General features: G+C 42.2%; 1 protein-coding gene across 1 annotated transcript; it reads left to right on the top strand.

Moving 5' to 3' along the window:
* The first annotated feature begins 423 nt into the window (after window positions 1–423).
* Window positions 424–19819, top strand: LOC125377673 (mucin-22-like). The gene is made up of 3 exons (XM_048391578.1): window positions 424–553; window positions 10423–10701; window positions 16832–19819. Exons 1-3 carry the CDS (start codon window positions 424–426, stop codon window positions 19627–19629), a joined length of 3207 nt encoding a protein of 1068 aa, XP_048247535.1. The 3' UTR covers window positions 19630–19819.
* The last annotated feature ends 506 nt before the right edge of the window (window positions 19820–20325 follow it).

Here is a 20325-nt window from a genome sequence, read left to right as displayed (position 1 = left end):
GCATTATGGGGCTAAAACAAGGACTGGGCGGCTCGGAGTCAGTAAACTGTTTCTGAGTGGGGTATTCATGTTAAACTGCGGCATGGTATCTCAGTGTGCTAGCACTATTAATCGGCATCAGTCCGGACTAGTACAAGCAGACAGACACACACTTGCACGTCGCTTTATAATCGCAATAATATTGGATGGGACGTTAAACCCAATTTCACCTCACCTCACCTCGCCGTGATATTGCTGGAATATTGCTAAAAGCGGCGTAAAACCAAACTCACTCACTCACTCTTTTTATGAGAATGTGTTATTGATTCCGGCTCATGTTGGCTGCTACATCTTTTTATAGACTTGTCTGTGATGACTCCGATAGATTTCACACCCTCTACGTCACCAACAGCAGCCACGACATCTAGTACTACGGACGACACAATGGCGTCTGGAAACACAGCAGCAACCGGTATCAACAGCATTGCAACATCGACGTCGGCGACAACAACTGAACTGTTCACAAATAATAATGGTTATGGTGGCAATAGTGGATCCAGTGGCAACAACGATGGTGGGTCCAGTTGATGACAGATCAAGGTTACAATCCTTCAATAAAAACCTGCCTTATAAAAAACCCTGATCATCGTTGTACCCTTAAACCTTTTGAAACTTTTAAAAACAACTCTCTGAAAAACTATTAACGCATTCCTAGGACTAACATCGGATCTGAGAACCTTCCGAGATATATACAAGCACACGCGCACACACGCGCACACCCGCGCACATCCCGGTGTGATCTTTATTGATAGATGGCTTAAGTATCTGTCTTGAAAAGCTCCACGCGCACACAAGCGCACACACACGCACACGCGCACACACGCGCACACACGCGCACACACGCGCACATCCCGGTGTGATCTTTATTGATAGATGGCTTAATTATCTGTCTTGAAAAAGCTCCAGATCCATCAAACTCCGGAAGAAACAAATCTATGAAAAGACTACCTTTTATAACTAAATCCTAAAAATGCTCGACTAAACTGCCTCTGATAAACGCCTTGTCTAATTATAGAGACATTCTGATGCTAAAACCAAACCTTCATTCAAGGTGGGACATGTGGACATGTAAATTCTCATCAGTTATTTAACCCTGATCAGTTATTCAAAATGTTAATTGTTATTATTATTGTTTATTGTTATTAACGTTAGTGTTAGCTCCTTCTTCACATGAAGTTCCTTGTTTATCAAGTAGTTTTTGTACTATAGTGGTGCACAGTGTACAGTAGTCATAGTGATGTACGTAATCCCCAGCTAGTAATCGCGTTAACGGAGAGTAGTTGGATGGATGACCACGTTCAGCAGCTTTACTCCTGAGAGTTTCTAGGGCTTCGGTCCTGCCCCACACTGAAGCAGATGTACCACACGTGGTGTCTCCTTAGGCAAGTGACTTTGTTCGAAATGTGCCTCTGTTCACCCAGCAGTGAGTGGGTACCCGGTAGGATGAGATGGTGATGAGGTTGTTACCCTTCTAGCGCCTCACGGGCGTCTTGGGTTATATACTCCCCAGGGAGCTGAGAATGAAAATCGAGTGCTCACTGATCCATTGACCGGGGTAATAATAGTGTAGCGCTATGAGCATCCACTTGGTGAATGGAATCTGGCGCATTATAAATGCACTACAGGATATGCAACTTCTTGGTAAAAAAACTCGGTGTCGGTGTCGCCCCTGTGATCTTTCAGTAACTGTATATTCTGTATAATTATGTTCAATGTGCTGAAAATGTAGCAAATTCTCCGTCACAACCACGATCAAGATGCAATAATGCTGAATCAATCTGCATGTTTGGTATAAGGGTAACGCTATTTTTCAGGGCATTATCATTTGCAGAAGCCCGAGGTCTTCCATTAACTGCCCGACGAAGGAGGGCAGTTTAAAAGACCGAGGGCTTCTGCAAATGATAATGCCCTGAAAAAGAGCGTTACCGTTATTATAGCTAAAATGGATTGCATTTGTTATCAAATAAAAAGCAACAACAATATCGGTTTTGAAACATTTACTGCAATCAACACGAATGTCACCAACCCACTTTTACAAATATGGAAACGTCATAGAACAAACCAGATGACGTCACTATTAAACGTGACGTCACTTTCCATACCCTGTGACGTCACCTAACAACGGGAGTGATAATGGCCCGTCGTTAAGCAATATGAGGGAATTATCAAGTTACAGTGGCCCGCCGATTTCTGATAACATGCGGGCGGTTTATGATGATTCTATCCATTTTAGCTATAATAGCTTATAACACACTTACGTCTTTCAACTTCAGTCTTGTGTTATAATCTTGGTCAATAACTGATTGACCCACTTGGAAAGAACTGGTGCCTCGAGGTGGCTTCACGATAAAGTATCCAGGGCATTTTTTAACAAAGCGACTTTTGTGATGTGTACATACAACGTTTTAAATTGTTCCATCTATATTTATGACAAGACAAGACAAGAAGTTTATTGTATGAAAGGCCTCCGGCCTATATACAACACTTACAATGTATACATACTTTCAACATATGTGCATTCTGGGAGACATTTGTATTTACAAGTTCTTGGCGAATATTGAGTGCTTGATGGAGAAATTGAGCTCGGCTGTAGATTACACCAGAAGATTGATTAGACATAGGTGATATAAGGGATGTGTTACATTGCTGTTTAAGGTATTTAGCGGGTATAAAACGTTTTCGGATATCTTGGTAAGACTCACAGATAAAAAGTACATGAAATTCGTCCTCAACACCCATATCACATAATGGACACAAACGCATAGATTTTAACGTATTTTGTCTTCTTCCGGTATTTACTCTAATATCACTCAGTCCCATACGAAAACGCGTTAATGTTGAACGAAGATTTAAATTATTTTTTTATTTTTTAAATATTTTTCAGGCTCCAGTAAGGATTTGAATGATCTATACACTTCATATCTGCTACTTGCATTTGAATTAGACATCCATGTTTGATAAAAGGTATTTACAATTCTTTCTTTGAACATATTTACAAACATACAGGTGTTACCAACTCCCTGATAAATCCAAGCATAGCCAAAGCCATTTGAGAACAAAAGTACCCGAATATTTGATGCCCAAGTGTTGTAACCCAGATTATCATAGTTGTATGTAATGTAAATGTATGTAATTATTGTACAATGTACCACAGTGAGTAAATATATTAATCTTAATCTGATATGAGTGTTATCATTTATCCAGTGCAACGAGTTCATTTCAAACCGAGTGACACCAAATACAGCCGAAAATATTTCGTATACTGTGACGGCCGTTTTTGACTACATGTTATTCCGCGCTTGACAGACGACATGTATTCACTTTGATTCCAAGACCACAGCCACCGGATAAAGTGGGAACAGTCACGAAGGTTGTGACGTGTCATGTGACAGTCACGTCCACGAAACTAGTTCCAATATGGATTCCAGCCAGTGTCGGCCGAGGTCCTAATTCGACCGAGACGAGCCGAATGTAACGGAAACTATGACTCCGTTCCACAGATGATGTTATCGTTATCGGTGTGATAATGTTAACGTGTATACGTTCTAATACGAGTAGGACTACTCTGTAATATCTGAGTCTTATCTGAACACGTTTGGCTGTTTTCGGTGAAAATATGCCTCTGATCATGAGGTGACTCGTGGCCATTGTAAGACGCCGCACTCAGTAATATTCCAGCTATATGACGGCGGTCTGTAAATAATCGAGTCTGGACCAGACAATTCAGTGATTTACATCATGAGCATCGATTCACGCAATTGGGATCGATGACATGCATCAACCAAGTCAGCGAGCCTGACCACTCGATCCCGTTTGTCGCATTTTACGGTAAGCATAGTCGCCTTTTACGGCAAGCATAATTGCCTTTTACGGCAAGCATGGGTTCCTGAAGACCTATTCTACCTCGGATCTTCACGGGTCTGTAAGACAGGCCTAATTTGACCACATGACCGTCACGTGATGTAAACACCCTAGCGTGCAGACGACAGAATTGAATGACTTGTCTGAGGTAAGAAATTGCATCTTATGTGGCAAAAGCTGCTGTTTGCATAAGTTATGTGTCTCATCGTAATTTTTATTGTTTCATTTTAGGTATTTACGCTAACCAGAATACCCCGTTAGGCCCGGTCTGGACCCTGAGCAATTTATATTGTTTACATCATGTTGTAGGAACTATATTTTCGAAACGTTGTTGTATACGAGTTTACTGGGAATATTAGTATTAATTCTTCTAAATTAGGTATATATATAAGGTATAAGGTATATATAGGACTAACGAAAAGTAAACACAGATGACACGTTTACGTGCAAAACGAACATCCGAGATCGCGTTTAGATGTCTGTTTACTGTTGGGACAGAAGTTGCCCCAGGTCCTACACTCAGAGCCGAGCCTTCTTTGCGATTACGGAAATTGACGGAAAGGAGCGAGGTTGGCAAAAGGATCTGCGTCATGTGTGGATGTAAAGGCCGATTATTCAGGCAGTTATAGAACACAAGTTCAGTCCCAGAAATGGCATATAAACAGCACCTACGTATGTAATACACGACATTGCAATAACATAATGATCACAAACTTCTTTTTTTACCCCCCTACTCATTAATATTTAACAAAATGACGTCGGCTTGTAAATGATCGAACCTGGGCCATACAATGTGCAAAGAGCAACGATACGCGCCGTCAGGGTACGATGTCACGCTATCAACCAATTCACCAAGTCCTGTGTAGCGATGCTCATGATGTCAATCACTGGATTACCTGGTCCAGACTCGATTATTTACAGACCGCTGTCATATAGCTGACATATTTCTGATTGTGGTAAATAACAAAGAAACAAATAAACAAACATCTTGCGACCAGCATAGGTTGCCGGGGAGGAAGCCTTACCCTGAATTCGCAGTGTACAATAGAACTCCAATTGGGGACTTTGGGTGGATTGGGGAATTAAGTCAACTACCAAAAGAATTGTTGAGCCGAGGACTGTCACATCGAGCTCACAAAATCACAAACTTTTGAAAATATACTGAGTGTTTAGATACCACAAGACGTACATGTGCGTGTCTACAGTCAAACCAGGCTCATCTCGAAAGCGAAATTTGAGCGGTGAAAGCCATGCAAGTGGTGAAAAGAAGAAATAAAAAGACGTAAACAGTGACAGCTCGTCTACTGTCATGGCTGAAAAGGGTGGAACGACAGCCAAGATGATGATGGTAATTCCGCTGCTATTTTACAAGCAGTTGGCGCTTCAGCTTCCAGAAACAAATCTCCACACAAACCGCTCGACCTTGATTAAACACAGTGTAGAAGTAGTTGGTTGTTTGGTTTGTTGTTTAACGCCGCACTCAGCAATATTCCAGCTATATGACGGCGGTCTGTAAATAATCGAGTCTGGACCAGACAATCCAGTGATTAATATCATGAGCATCGATCCACGCAATTGGTTCGATGACATGCATCCACCAAGTCAGCGAGCCTGACCACCCGATCCCGTTAGTCGCCATTTACGACAAGCAAAGTCACCTTTTACTGTGTAGAAGTAGGAAGAAGCAAGACAGCCAAGATGATGATGGTATTTCCTCTGCTATTTTACAAGCAGTTGGCTCGTCAGCTTCTGATCTACAGAAAGCAGTAAAGGATATGGACATTAGTCTGTGTAGTCCAGAAACAAATCTCCACACAAACCTCTCTACCTTGATTAAACACAGTGTAGAAGTAGGAAGAAACAAAGTTAGGGAAGATTTCACAAATAAGCTCTCCAACTACATGAAATGGCAGGAAGAACTGAAAGCGGAAGCTATCCCCAGAACATTTATCCAAAATACGAGGGCTGGTCAAAAGGTTCTAAGCCTGACTAACTTTGAACTATGGGCCATAACAAAGTGACTAGTCAATGTAGTACATTGAGTCTTGTTGGGAGAATAAGACTTGATGTTGACCCTAGGTCTTGACGTTCCTCAACTTCCATCAATGAAGATTCAATCAAGGAGACAGAAAAAACGTATACTGTCAGATAGACGGATTACCATTTCTGAACTTGAGGAAGACGCATGTCTAAGCAATGGATCCATTGAAAATATTATTCATGAACATTTACAGATGAATAAGATATCTGATTGTTGGGTGCCAAAGTTTCTAAATTCTGATCTTAAGAACAAAAGAACTGACATTGCCAGAGAAGAATTTAGAGCTAATTGAGGAGGATTTCGTCAAATTCAAAAAGAGATTAGTAACAGGAGATGAAACAGGGGTCAACCATTATGATCCCGAGTCAAAACGTCAATCCATGGGATGGCACCATTCAACTCCTGCACCAAAGTGATTCAAGTCAAGATCAGTAAAGAAAGTTATGGCCACTGTATTGTGGGATGCAAAGGGTGTGATCCTCGTTGATTACATAGAAAGTAAAAAGACGTTTACCGGTGCCTACTATGCTGATTTTTTACCAGCCTCGTATGAGTTCAGGGAGAGTTAATACACTTAAACTGATGAATGGGCGATGAGTACCCTTGTGGTTAAAGCGTTTGCTCGTCACACCGAAGACCCAGTTTCGATTACCCACATGGGTACAATGTATGAAGCCCATTTTCCGGTGTCCCCTGCCGTGATATTGCTGGAATATTGCTAAATGCGGCTTAAAAACTCACTCACTCACTTGTCGTTCCTAACGCTACTCCAAAAGCTCAGGATAGGGCTTGGTGTGTAGAACACTAGAGGGGTAAAATAAGGCTATCTGCAAATACTAAAGACATTATAATCTCAAAGATGATATCTTGGGTATCAGTGAGACGTTTCTACTAATTGTGAAATATTAATGGTTTGGTAATAACAGGATTCATTTTAATAGGCATGCTGAGCGGGGCTCTGAAGGAGTGGTGTTCTTGGTAAGAAACCATCTTGAAGGTAAAGTCCCTTGATACCAATGAGGAAGACATTCTCTGGATTATAGTCAACAAGAAAGGAGAACCTGACCTCTGTCTTTGCAGCTGCTACCTACCCCAAGCACCATCGTCTCGTGTTATTGACAGTGAACATTTCCTGTTCAATACCACAATGAAGGACTTTTGTATGCATGCGGTGACTTCACTGCTAGGTGTGCTCAACTTAAGGACATAATCGATTGTGTTGATGATGTCCAGTTGAGAGAAGTCATTGACAAAGTTGTAAACAGCAAAGAGGAACCTTTAATAGATTGTTCAACTGTCTTCATCATGTACAGAAAATAGAGAAGGACAGTTGCCTGATATGAACAATATGCCACCTGATTTGATGGAAGCGTGTACAGCCAGTTTAGTAACATGCTTGAAATAAACAGAGAAGGGATAGCCAGGAAAGAACAACAGAATAATCTCTATAAGAGACATTACACACAGAGATGGATTGTAAACTGACTAAAAGACAATAGACGACACAGTGCTAAATACAAACGGGCACAAAGCCAGGGCTAAACCCTACTCGTGAGATGAGTTGCTGAATTTATGGAATTAATCATGTAAGAAAGAAAAAGTCAACTTAGATTAGCCAGGAAGACATATGGTTAATAGAATCTTCAAATATGAGTACTGTGAACAAGGAAAACCGTTGATAAGTGCCTCCGCAAACATGAAAGAAACCTTCAAACAGAAAAGCAAGTACAGATTGAGGGAAACATAACTAACTCACCATTATTTGGGAATGATAATTGGGAAACGTAGTATGTCAAATGATAGACAGCATATGATACCTTTGGTCCGAACAGAGAAAGGCGAAGTCTCATCTGACCTGGGAACCGAATTAAATGTGGGAAGGAGCAGTTTTATTTTCTATATAACTCTAATGCTACATCAGCCATTCATGCTAATGGTTAGACTGTCCCTGTAGCTGAGGATACAGATAAATGCTCACATTCAAATCACAAGACAAAAAGTAACTTAAATGCCATATATTCTTACAAAGTGAGAAAACAGCAGGGGTTGATGAAATACTGATGAAAGTTTTACGGAATTAAAGATGTGCTGATATCCTTCGATCCATGTACAACGTCGCTTTTAAAAGTGGAATAGTCCCTGAGATGTGGTGAGATAAAATCCATCCCCTGAGCTTCAACAGAAGACCAAAATGGACCTACTCTCACACAGAGGAATTACCCTGTTGTGTACAACATACTAGATCTATGCAAAGGTTCTGGTCAACAGACTTACTACTTGTCTGTATAACTACAACCTGTTTGTAGATGGTTTTAGAGAAAATATATCATGTAAAGATCATATCCAATCACTGAAAAGAGTAAAACATAACAGAAAAATGTACAAAAAGTCTACTTTTTGTGTTTTATAGATATAAAAAAAAGGTATTTGATTCAATCTGTAAACAAGAATTTATTGTGTCTGGAGATTGTCAGAACAGGTGTAAAAGGACCAATATTGACTGCTATGCAGTCTCCCTATACAGATAGTGAGTAGCTTTTAGTTAGTACTGACTGCTTCAAGATTTTGAATGGTGTCAAACAAGGACGTCATCTTTCTCCCACATCGTTCTTCATCTACGTCAATGATTTGCCTGGGAAAGGATGGGTTCCTCTGCGTTGATTGTTCTAGCTGCGGTTTGGCTGCTCGAATGTACATATGATTCTATAACTAAGCCATTTCAATGGTAATAATCTAATTAATAGGCATATTAGGCTTATAGGAAGTTTTTTGGGACTTTATGTGATAACTTTGCCGTTGGAAGACACTAATTGTATTTGTGCAATAAATGTGTGTAAATTATAGATAAATGCCCAAATTGATGTAAACTGTATGTCTGAGACATTTAACACATTCCTGAAAACCAGAAACTCGGGTATGGTGCTGAAAAACGAAGAATCATAATCAGGGTAAATCTGGGATTCGAACTTCTCATCATAGGATCCTGGTACGCATAAGGAACGCAACTTTGCCGTCGTGTGTAGTACAATTTTATTAAGTGATTTCTATTTTGAAACGAAAAGGTTAACCCAGAAACCGGTACTTAAAGCACTTACTTGTTAAATCAGTAAATGACCACACAATATCTATGAATACTCAACTAAAAATATTCCAACACAAATGTAGGCTTATGGTCAAAACAGCCAATACGACAGGTAAAATAAGGGGCAGCTACAGTAAGTAATAGGCCCTACTTCATTAACTGCACTCATGATATCGTTCAGTTTTTGACACTGTCGAACGTTTTGAAACAGGCCCCTAAATGTGCACGTATCGCGCTTCGATAAATTGCCGGACAAAAGAAATTATACATTTAAATAATTGTATCTGACCAAACAAATACAAACGTTATCAAGCGTTACTAGACTGAAAACAATCGCCGAAACACTATTACCTTAATGTCCAAAACACAACGGTTATACTCTATCAAGTAGATCCCCATCGAATAATCATTTTTGGTTTGTGCCATTCTTAGCCACCATTACACATGCGTGTATACGTGCTTTTGCTAGGCAGTTTAGGTACAGCCAGTCTTTCAGGAACTGTCCCATCCTGAAACTTTTCGAATGATCAAGGCTGCCTTGAAAACAACCAGGGGCACATAACTCGCTGGCATCAACAATATTTCACATTTTACTAGCCCTTCAATCGATTGCTGCCCCTGACAATCACCAAAAATAAACTTACAACAGTCTCCACTGCCAAATAACACAATGCCTGTAAAGACCTCCTTGAATCAGGTTGCACAACAAATAAACATGTTGCTAATTCACAAAGTAACTGATTTAATACTAATAAAGTCTGCTGTCGGTTTTGAGAGGACCTCAGCAAAATTATTTATAACTGTACACGTTTAGTTCAGTTAAAGTGCACATTGTGTTCATGCAGTGCGGTTGTGTTGAAACCCTTTAGTATAATGATCAAATAGAGTAACAGCGCTGCAAACAAATTCATCTCCTGTCTAAACATTGAAGTGATGCGTTATGAGGCAACAAAGTAGTCCAAGAAACATACATGTACTCACAAACTGATAAAAGGTGTTTTTAACCAGGGTTATAGTACTTAGTCTCTTTTAACTGATTATCTGTAAGATCTTGAAGACAAGTACCTAGAACTCTGATGAACGTTTTCAATATGTGGAGGCGTCAACAAAATCTCCGTTCGTTTTCCAATCCTTATATTTGCATCAATCGATTTAAACAAAGCATATCGATCTCTTTTGTTAAACAAGCCTTTAGAATATTTCAGTAAGGGTCCATATGAATTCATATATTTAATGTTGAATCACTTACTTTGCTTATCAGTAGGGGCGTGGAGGCAGGTGAAGGAGTAAACATCCGGGCATGTTCAACGTCAACCGTTGTTAAAGCTAACTTAAACTACATGAAGTCGGTCAGAACACATGTTTGGGAACATAACCATGGACATAGTGTTCTTCCTAGTGTCCCTAGCTGGGATGTTTAGGACTGTTTCTATGATAATTCATGAACGGAGGTTTAGCTTGGTAGAGCAGTACAATGGTAAGACTGGGGCTGATTATATCATTGCCGTTCTTGGTGGGGTGTCCTTGACACTTTGTGGGAAAGAATGTGCCGGAAGGGGAGACAACTGCCTATCATTCGTCTACAAGAGGATAGAGCGGCTGTGCTACCTTCACGAGAAGGAGTTAGGGAGCCTGACAATGGAGCATGTGCTTGGAGCAAAAGCGTACATGGTCGCAGGTGGGTCTTCTCAATGTATGTTAGTATAATACTCACACATGCTACAAGGTTAAATAGTTAGTGAGTGAGTTGGGTTTAACGCCGCTTTTAACAGTATTCCAGTTATATCACGGCGTGTCAGCTTAATGTGGGAGGAAAGCCCGAAGTGATGCAGGTCTCAGACGTTAACCACTTTGGTGAAACCCACGAGCACGGGTATGGTGCTGACAAACCTAGAAACATAATTGGGGCGAACCGGGATTCCAAGCCACAATCATAGGTTTCTGGCGTGCCCAAGGGACGCAACTCTGCACAGCGAATCGCGGCGCTTTAGACGACTGGGCCACCCGTGCCCCCTACAAGGTTAAATAAGACATATATTATAGCGAATGCCTGCTGTAACGAAGTAACCGAAATCAAGGGGAATTCTCAGATCGAGAAAGCCCAATCAGATCTTTGTTTAGCGATAGTGAGAACTAAGATCTGATTTTAAGAAGATTGGAGAAAGCCAGCACGTCAAGGAAGACATAATATGTCAAAGATATTATTAACATGAACATGTGGTGTGGCGTTAGGACGTCGATGGATATATTAATATTTTCAGAGGAACAATATTTCGAGATGGACAGAATAGCAACGACTGATTGACACGGACTTGTGTGTGACAGATGATGTTGGGACGTGGATCTTATATGAGATGAACAATAATTCTAGTTAAACATTTGAACATGTGGGTTAAATGTCGCGTTCAAGATTATTGCACTTATAGTGGGGGCTCATGCCGGTTTTATAGTGCTAGCCCACACCGAAGTACCGTGTTCGATTTCATCATGGTAACAATGTGTGAAGCTCATTTCTGGTGTCCCTTGTCGCGATATTGCTGGAATATTGCTAAAATCGGTGAAACCACAAACTCACTCACTCATTACGTTATAGTGTTGCTGTGGAGACCTCGAGATTTTCTACACATGCTGTTGTCATTCGTGACCAACTCGTGTTATTCCGGGCAAGCCGAATAGCGTCTTCTTGCAGGTTACGGAAAGGGGCGAGTGGTGACGAATGATGCTAGATCTCGTTATACCCGATGTAAGCGAGGGATATTCAATTAACGCCCATTTGAAACAGTATTTCACTCATATCATCTTCTAGCGGCTAGAAAGCTTATTTCAAACCTAGAAACTTTATCAGGGTGAACCGGGATTTGAACCCTCGATCAACTATTTCCGGAACGCTTAGGGAAAGAACTCTGCACATCCAATTGCGACGCATTTTAGGACTGGGCCTTAACTACCCTTGTCTAAAACGGGGACATGACAGTAAAAATAAACTTGTTTCCACTGTGAATTGAAGAGAATATGCCATTCAGTGAGAATAACTGAAAAACGTGTTACAAATCATTCGGCCAGGAAATTCATGATTCAATCACTCCATTAGATTCCCGTGCATCTTTCAGGTCACGAAAACATCCAGTGTGTAAAAAAATGCAGCAGTATATCTGGCGTTCAACATTATCCCTAGCGACCTTTCCTTCCCGTTCTCTAAAATGTTGAACCGCCTCCGTGGTCTAGAGGAAGAGCGTCCGCCCGGAGAGCGGAAGGTCCGGGGTTCGATCCCCGACCGCGTCATACCAAAAGACGTTAAAAGATGGTACTTGTTGTTACCCTGTCTGGCGCTCGGCATTAAAGGGCTAAAACAAGGACTGGTCGGCTGGGTGTCAGTATACTGTGTCTGAGTGGGGTATTCATGTTAAACTGCGGCATGGTATCTCAGTGAGCTAGCACTATAAATCGGCATCAGGCCGGACTAGTACAAGCAGCCACACAAACACACACACGTACATGCACGTCGCTATATAAGTGCAATAATGACGTTAAACCCCATTTCACCTCACCTCACTCAACGCTGAACCTTTTCAGTATATCCATGTAAGCCCTGTGCGACTTTGTGACATTCTCTCTGCTCCTACATAGAGGACACTATTTATAACCTTTAACTTCTAAGGTGATCACAGTGAATTCTCTGCTCCGAAACGCCATAGGCCGGAAGTAAGCTCGATTCACAGCAGCAATGCTGAGTACCCGTTGAATGTACTGGCGGTATGATTTACCGTCTTCACGGCATGGCCGACATTCCAACGGGAGGCGAAGATGGACTCTACATGTATTTTTTAGTGTATCCTATTCATGACGTTATACGCATACCAATTAGTTTTCAATCTTTCAAAGGGGCGGTCGGGTAGCCCAGTGGTTAAAGCGTTCGCTCGTCACGCCGAAGACCCGGGTTCGATTCCCGACATGGGTACAATGTGTGAAGCCCATTTCTGGTGTCCCCCGCCGTGATATTGCTGGAATATTGCTAAAAGCGGCGTAAAACCATACTCACTCACTCACTCACTCACTCAATCTTTCAAATAAACCTGTCATTCCGTGACATGAGCTGCATACACACACAGTATTCATACACAACCCGACAGGAACTATTTACCAATGCGTATGCGTATGAATGTAAGCAGGTCTGAATTTGGGCATTTCACTATTCATGCGCAACCGAACCAGTTTCCGGTTAGTGTGACGCCCTTATATTTCTTCTAAGTGTAGGTAATACATAAATGACTTCACTCGTCCACGTAAGATGCTATGTTTACGAAATTCGTGAACTTTCTATGGTATCTGACAGAGCGAAAGTTCACACGTTTCGTAAAAATAGCATCTACGAGGACGAGTGTAGTATACTCTTTATACGAAGGACACTCCTAAGCAAAGATTCGTTAATCCGGATATTTGATTATCCGAACATTATCGATGGAACGGTACGGTCCGGATTAACGAGGTTTCACAACATCGTCCTACTAAAAACATAAATGATCGTTACCCACGTGATATTTATATTGTGTCTTGTTCGTTAAACTTAACCTTTCCGCACCGCGATATTTGTAATTAACCGTTTGAGTCACTCAGTAATGTCCCGGTGAGAGGAAGCCCTGAAATATGTTTGAGTATCAATATGATGTCTGTCTGCTTCGCCATGTCTCCATGCATGGCCAATGAATAGCTATTCACATTAGACATTAGCTGGTCGACGCTAACAACAATGCCGGACCTAAAGTTCTTCTTCATCGATTGTGTGTGTAAACGTTGGAATAATTGCACTGTTGTTCATGTTAGGCGGACTAGCAAGAGTTTTCTCTCGAGTTGTTTTCAACGAAAACAAAACAACATTATTTTTTAACCGTAACCAATGTCAATCTAGACCGTTTGAACCGAGATTGGTGGGGTACGTAGACAGGCAGATAATTTATTCCAATCTCATGTCAGATATAACACAAATCAAATCAAATCAAATCAAATACGATTTGATAAAGACTGCGCCACTCCAAATGGAGTTACGAGAGACCTCTAGAACGATCAATAATAAATATACATATTAGATGAAATACCTCATAAATGTTGAGTAAAATTGAACACAGTTTTAATTGGCAAGCGCTTTCAACTCTACCACGAAGAGTCTCATCAGGCCATACTGATTAACGGGGATGACGTATAGTAACGTGACGTCATACAATTTAGGAGAACTATGACGTCACATTGTAGAGGATGATGACGCAGGAAGAAAGAACAATGGTGAAAGTCTGGTGGAAAATACATCAAGATATATCCCGGGAGAGAACAATATTTGTAAGACGTTAGTGACAGACTGAAATTGCTCCTATTCATGCAAAACAAACAAAACATATCTGAATATGAATTGAAAGACCGTACTTATCTTTAAAAATAATTAAAAAAACGTTATTAAAGAAGTCGAATAAGGATGTGTTATTGTTATTATGAACAAAGCAATCAGAGAATGAGTGAGTGAGTTTGATTTTACGCCGCTTTTAGCAATATTCCAGCAATATCACGGCGGGGGACACCAGAAATGGGCTTCATGCATTGTACCCATGTCGGGAATCGAACCCGGGTCTCCGGCGTGACGAGCGAACGCTTTAACCACTGGGCTACCCCACCGCCCCGCAATCAGAGAAGATAATGTCCATTTTAAATTATGATCAATATCACATCATTTTTAGTTAAAAAAAAGAATAAAACATATGTCCAGAATAAGGTAAAGTTGTTAGATAAGAATGATGATGAAAGTTTAGACAAAGAAAAGGAATCAAAGACCGCTAATTCTCATGACCAACCCAAAGTACATACCAAATAAATTAATTCAAAAGTAAATTAATGATGAACATTGTGAAGTTATTTCCAGTTGGACGACCCCATAGCTGTAACTCAATGTCTCAGCAATGTCACAGATGTCATTCTTAAGCCCTTATGTAAACATGTAAACCAGTTTTCTCAGAGTGACATTGATTTTTTCCAGTAAATTACGTACTGAGGTACCGGAAGGATCGATGCTAGTTAGTGTGGATGTTGTTAGTTTGTACAGTTATACTGAAACTGAGCTCGGAATGGAAGCTATCAGATTTAATTTAATTTAATTAAATTTAATTACCAATAACATGTTTTATTTTGATTGATTTCATTATTGACAAAGATTGGAGTAGCCAATGACAAAGGTAACCCTTGTTTTGAGATTTTTAGAGCATATGTTTTATGATAAGGTAAGAGATACTCTTCGGGAATCTATGACAGAACAAATTGAACATTCATGGAAAAGAGTTTTAGACGACTGTTTTATCATATTAAAAACCCGTGAAAATCAGCTTACCTACTTATTTTCACTACGGGGAAAAAGTGAATCCAATTCAACTTTTCTTTATGTAAAAATCAATTTAATATCTGGTCTGGATTTTAACAAACTGATTTTTTTTATAAAGATACTGATATGCACCAATATTTGAATTTTGGATCATGTTAACCGTATCATACAAACCGTGATATCCCTTTCTGTCTCGCAAGACGTATTTGGCGCCGCGATTCACAGTGCAGAGCTGCGTTCCTTGGACATGCCTGAAACCTATGTTTGTGAGTTCGAATCCCGGTTCGCCCCGATTATGTTTCCAGGTTTGTCAGCACCATACCCGTGCTCGTGGGTTACAGAAGTGGTAAACGTCTGAGACCTGCATCACTTCGGGCGTTCCTCACACATTAAGCTGACATGCCGTGATGTAACTGGAATGTTGTTAAAAGTGGCGTCGGACACAGCTCGCTCACTCACTTCATGAACCTACAAAAAGAGCATGATTCCAAAAGCGGGGGAACAATCGGTTTTACGAGAACGGTACAGATGATCGACGTGAGGACTGTGACAATATGCGGGAAATAACCAAACCCACCTGTTCATAAAATGGACTTGTCCAAACAGATTTTCCCTAAATTGGTCATACAAAGTATCGATTATCAAAACGTGCAATACATCTTCTACAAAATGTCTCTCTGGTAGTTTTTTTTATACACGCAGCTTCTTTCCTCCACTTCGAGAGGTATCTAGCGATCTATTTCGCTTGAAAGGGGTGTGTGGTCTGGTCCAGACAGGTTATTTACAGGCGGCTTTGGTACAGCTGGAAAATATTACACACTCAAGTGAGTGAGTATGGTTTTATGCCGCTTTAAGCAATATTCCAACAATATCACGGCGGGGGACACCAGAAATGGGCTTCACGCATTGTACCTATATTGGGAATCGAACCCGGGTCTTCGGCGTGACGAGCGAACACTTTAACCACAAGACTACCCGATCGCCCCCTCTGGCAAAGTAGGTAGTAGTAGTAGTATGTACAGTTTTTTGTATTTATCATTTTCCATAACGCTCTCAACATATTCTGGGTCGTACAATGGATAGACCTCTGTGTCAAAATCACAAGCATGGCGAAGACGATAATACTAGGATCGAGCCACTCCATCATGTCGCTTAAGACATTGTGTTTGTGCCAAAGCTGGGCATCCACTGACAATGTGTTGGACAGTCTCATTAAATTTATTCATATTCACATTTTGGTGGAAAATCACACATTGGCGGTTTTGAGTGGGAAATGGCTGATTCTGAGCAGCAAATAGAAAGTTTTATGTTTCTTTTTTCAGAAAATGTAAGGCTCGATTGATTATTTGATGTTTCAGAGATAAAATGAAGTTGTTAAAAGACTGTGGTGTATGTATATATTTTGATCATATTGTTAACAATGACTATGACATCATTTATTTATTCACAGGTCAGGCAGAATTTTCAACAGCTGCTGATTATACAACTTCAACAGCGTCAAGCGACGATACAACCCAATCATCGTCGGTTGCATACGACACATCCCAACCATCAACGGTAGCAGACGACACAATCAAACCCTCAACGTTAGCAGACGATACAACCCAATCATCAACGGTAGAAGACGATACCACCCAATCATCGACGGTAGCAGACGACACAACGGATTCAACGACTGCAGCAGACGACACAACGGATTCAGCGACTGCAGCAGATGACACAACGGATTCAGCAACTGCAGCAGACGACACAACGGTTTCAGCGACTGCAGTAGACGACACTACGGATTCAGCGACTGCAGCAGACGACACAACGGATTCAGCGACTATAGCAGACGAAACAACGGATTCAGCCACTACAGCAGACGACACAACGGATTCAGCGACTACAGCAGACGACACAACGGATTCAGCGACTACAGCAGACGTCACATCGGATTCAGCAACTGCAGCAGATGACACAACGGTTTCAGCGACTGCAGCAGACGACACAACAGATTCAGCGACTGCATCAGACAACACAACGGATATAGCGACTAAAGCAGACGACACAATGGATTCAGCGACTACAGCAGAAGACACAACATATTCAACGACTACAGCAGACGACACAACCGATTCAGCGACTGCTGCAGACGACATAACGGTTTCAGCGACTGCAGCAGACAACACAACGGATTCAGCGACTGCAGCAGACGACACAACGGATTCAGCAACTGCAGCAGACGACACAACGATTTCAGCGACTGCAGCAAACGACACAACGGATTCAGTGACTACAGCAGACGACACAACGGATTCAGCGACTACAGCAGACGAAACAACGGTTTCGGCGACTGCTTCACACGACACAACGGATTCGGCGACCACAGCAGACGACACAACGGATTCAGCAACTGCGGCAGACGACACTACAGTTTCAGCGACTGAAGCAGACGACACAACGGATTTAGCGACTGCAGGAGACGACACAACGTTTTCAGCGACTGCAGCAGACGACACAACGGATTCAGCAACTGCAGCAGACGACACAACGGATTCAGCGACTACAGCAGACGACACAACGGATTCAGCGACTACAGCAGACGACACAACGGATTCAGCGACTACACCAGACGACACAACGGATTCAGCGACTGCAGGAGACGACACAACGGTTTCAGCGACTGCTTCACACGACACAACGGATTCGGCGACTACAGCAGACGACACAACGGATTCAGCAACTGCAGCAGACTACACAACGGTTTCAGCGACTGAAGCAGACGACACAACGGATTTAGCGACTGCAGCAGACGACACAACGTTTTCAGCGACTGCAGCAGACGACACAACGGATTCAGCAACTGCAGCAGACGACACAACGGATTCAGCGACTGCATCAGACGACACAACGGATTCAGCGATTACAGCAGACGAGACAACGGATTCAGCGACTACAGCAGACGACACAACGTTTTCAGCGACTGCAGCAGACGACACAACGGATTCAGCAACTGCAGCAGACGACACAACGGATTCAGCGACTGCATCAGACGACACAACGGATTCAGCGACTACAGCAGACGAGACAACGGATTCAGCGACTACAGCAGACGACACAACGGATTCAGCGACTGCAGGAGACGACACAACGGTTTCAGCGACTGCTTCAGACGACACAACGGATTCGGCGACTGAAACAGACGACACAACGGTTTCAGCGACTGCAGCAGACGACACAACGGTTTCAGCGACTGCAGCAGACGACACAACGGATTCAGCGACTGCAGGAGACGACACAACGGTTTCAGCGACTGCTTCACACGACACAACGGATTCGGCGACTACAGCAGACGACACAACGGATTCAGCAACTGCAGCAGACTACACAACGGTTTCAGCGACTGAAGCAGACGACACAACGGATTTAGCGACTGCAGCAGACGACACAACGTTTTCAGCGACTGCAGCAGACGACACAACGGATTCAGCAACTGCAGCAGACGACACAACGGATTCAGCGACTGCATCAGACGACACAACGGATTCAGCGATTACAGCAGACGAGACAACGGATTCAGCGACTACAGCAGACGACACAACGTTTTCAGCGACTGCAGCAGACGACACAACGGATTCAGCAACTGCAGCAGACGACACAACGGATTCAGCGACTGCATCAGACGACACAACGGATTCAGCGACTACAGCAGACGAGACAACGGATTCAGCGACTACAGCAGACGACACAACGGATTCAGCGACTGCAGGAGACGACACAACGGTTTCAGCGACTGCTTCAGACGACACAACGGATTCGGCGACTGAAACAGACGACACAACGGTTTCAGCGACTGCAGCAGACGACACAACGGTTTCAGCGACTGCAGCAGACGACACAACGGATTTAGCGACTGCGGGAGACGACACAACGGATTCAGCAACTGCAACAGACGACACAACGGTTTCAGCGACAGCAGCAGACGACACAGCGGATTCAGCAACTGCAACAGACGACACAACGGTTTCAGCGACTGCTTTAGACGACACAACGGATTCAGCAACTGCAACAGACGACACAACGGTTTCAGCGACTGCAGCAGACTACACAGCGGATTCAGCGGCTGCAGGAGACGACACAACGGATTCATATGAAGGTTCAAAAGAGTTGGCAACCGATGTGCCTTCAGATTGTACGACACTTGACAATGAAAGCAGCGAATGCCTGAACAATACAAGTGGTGAGGCTGATGGTAGCGGCGATTAGGACAAATAGTGAAACAAAGAACCCCAAAAGATCTGATGTGGAAAGTAAAATTTCAAACTAATGTTGACGTTGTTCCCAACGTATTCCCAGGAAATATCTGGAAATGATATCATCTGGAAATGTTGAGTGTTTTAGAAAGAAGACTGTATTCACGAGGAAAATATATCCCATATATAAGATGTCATTAGCAAATCAGCAACAGCTGTTCCAATTGATCCAAGCAGAATGGCTACCCACCCCCAACAACACTGCGGACATTAGTGCGGTCAATGCTACGTCGTTGCAGGGAGTGTACACACCAAAGAGGCGGTCATACACATCAATGACACTGTCCGGCCATTTGCGGATATGCGTTATTACCTTTGTGTGTTCATTACCTACTTCCAGGCTCCCGTCGCATTCATTCTCTAATTGTTCTTTGCAGTTTGTATGTAGCATTGACTGCATTTTTGTTTTTAAAATATATGTTAATGTTTTGTTTTCATGATTTGAGCTCCTAGAAACCAGGTGTTCCCATTCTTTTTATCTTTTCATGAGAATCTAAAATATGGTAAACACTTCCGTTACACAGCCCGTTTACTGTTTTAATACATGTACCGTTATATTACCCTGGACGTAGAAAACTGGATAACCTACAATAATGAATAAAAACATTAAACGCCATATGGATTTTCGAGCATATGTTTTTCGATAATA

The sequence above is a fragment of the Haliotis rufescens genome, unplaced genomic scaffold (assembly GCF_023055435.1).
Source record: "Haliotis rufescens isolate VD_foot unplaced genomic scaffold, xgHalRufe1.0.p SCAF_10, whole genome shotgun sequence".
In the NCBI taxonomy this organism is placed as follows: Eukaryota; Metazoa; Mollusca; class Gastropoda; order Lepetellida; family Haliotidae; genus Haliotis; species Haliotis rufescens.
The sequence above is the reverse complement of the archived record's forward strand: the minus strand, read 5'-3'. Positions and strand labels throughout refer to the sequence as shown.

Bases quoted from the DNA above. Each gene is read 5' to 3' on its own strand.
- LOC125377673 (XM_048391578.1), top strand. From the start codon at position 424: ATGGCGTCTGGAAACACAGCAGCAACCGGTATCAACAGCATTGCAACA. The intron at 554-10,422 runs GTGGGTCCAGTT...TGTTCTTCCTAG, and splicing joins ATCCAGTGGCAACAACGATG to TGTCCCTAGCTGGGATGTTT. The intron at 10,702-16,831 runs GTGGGTCTTCTC...ATTTATTCACAG, and splicing joins AAAAGCGTACATGGTCGCAG to GTCAGGCAGAATTTTCAACA.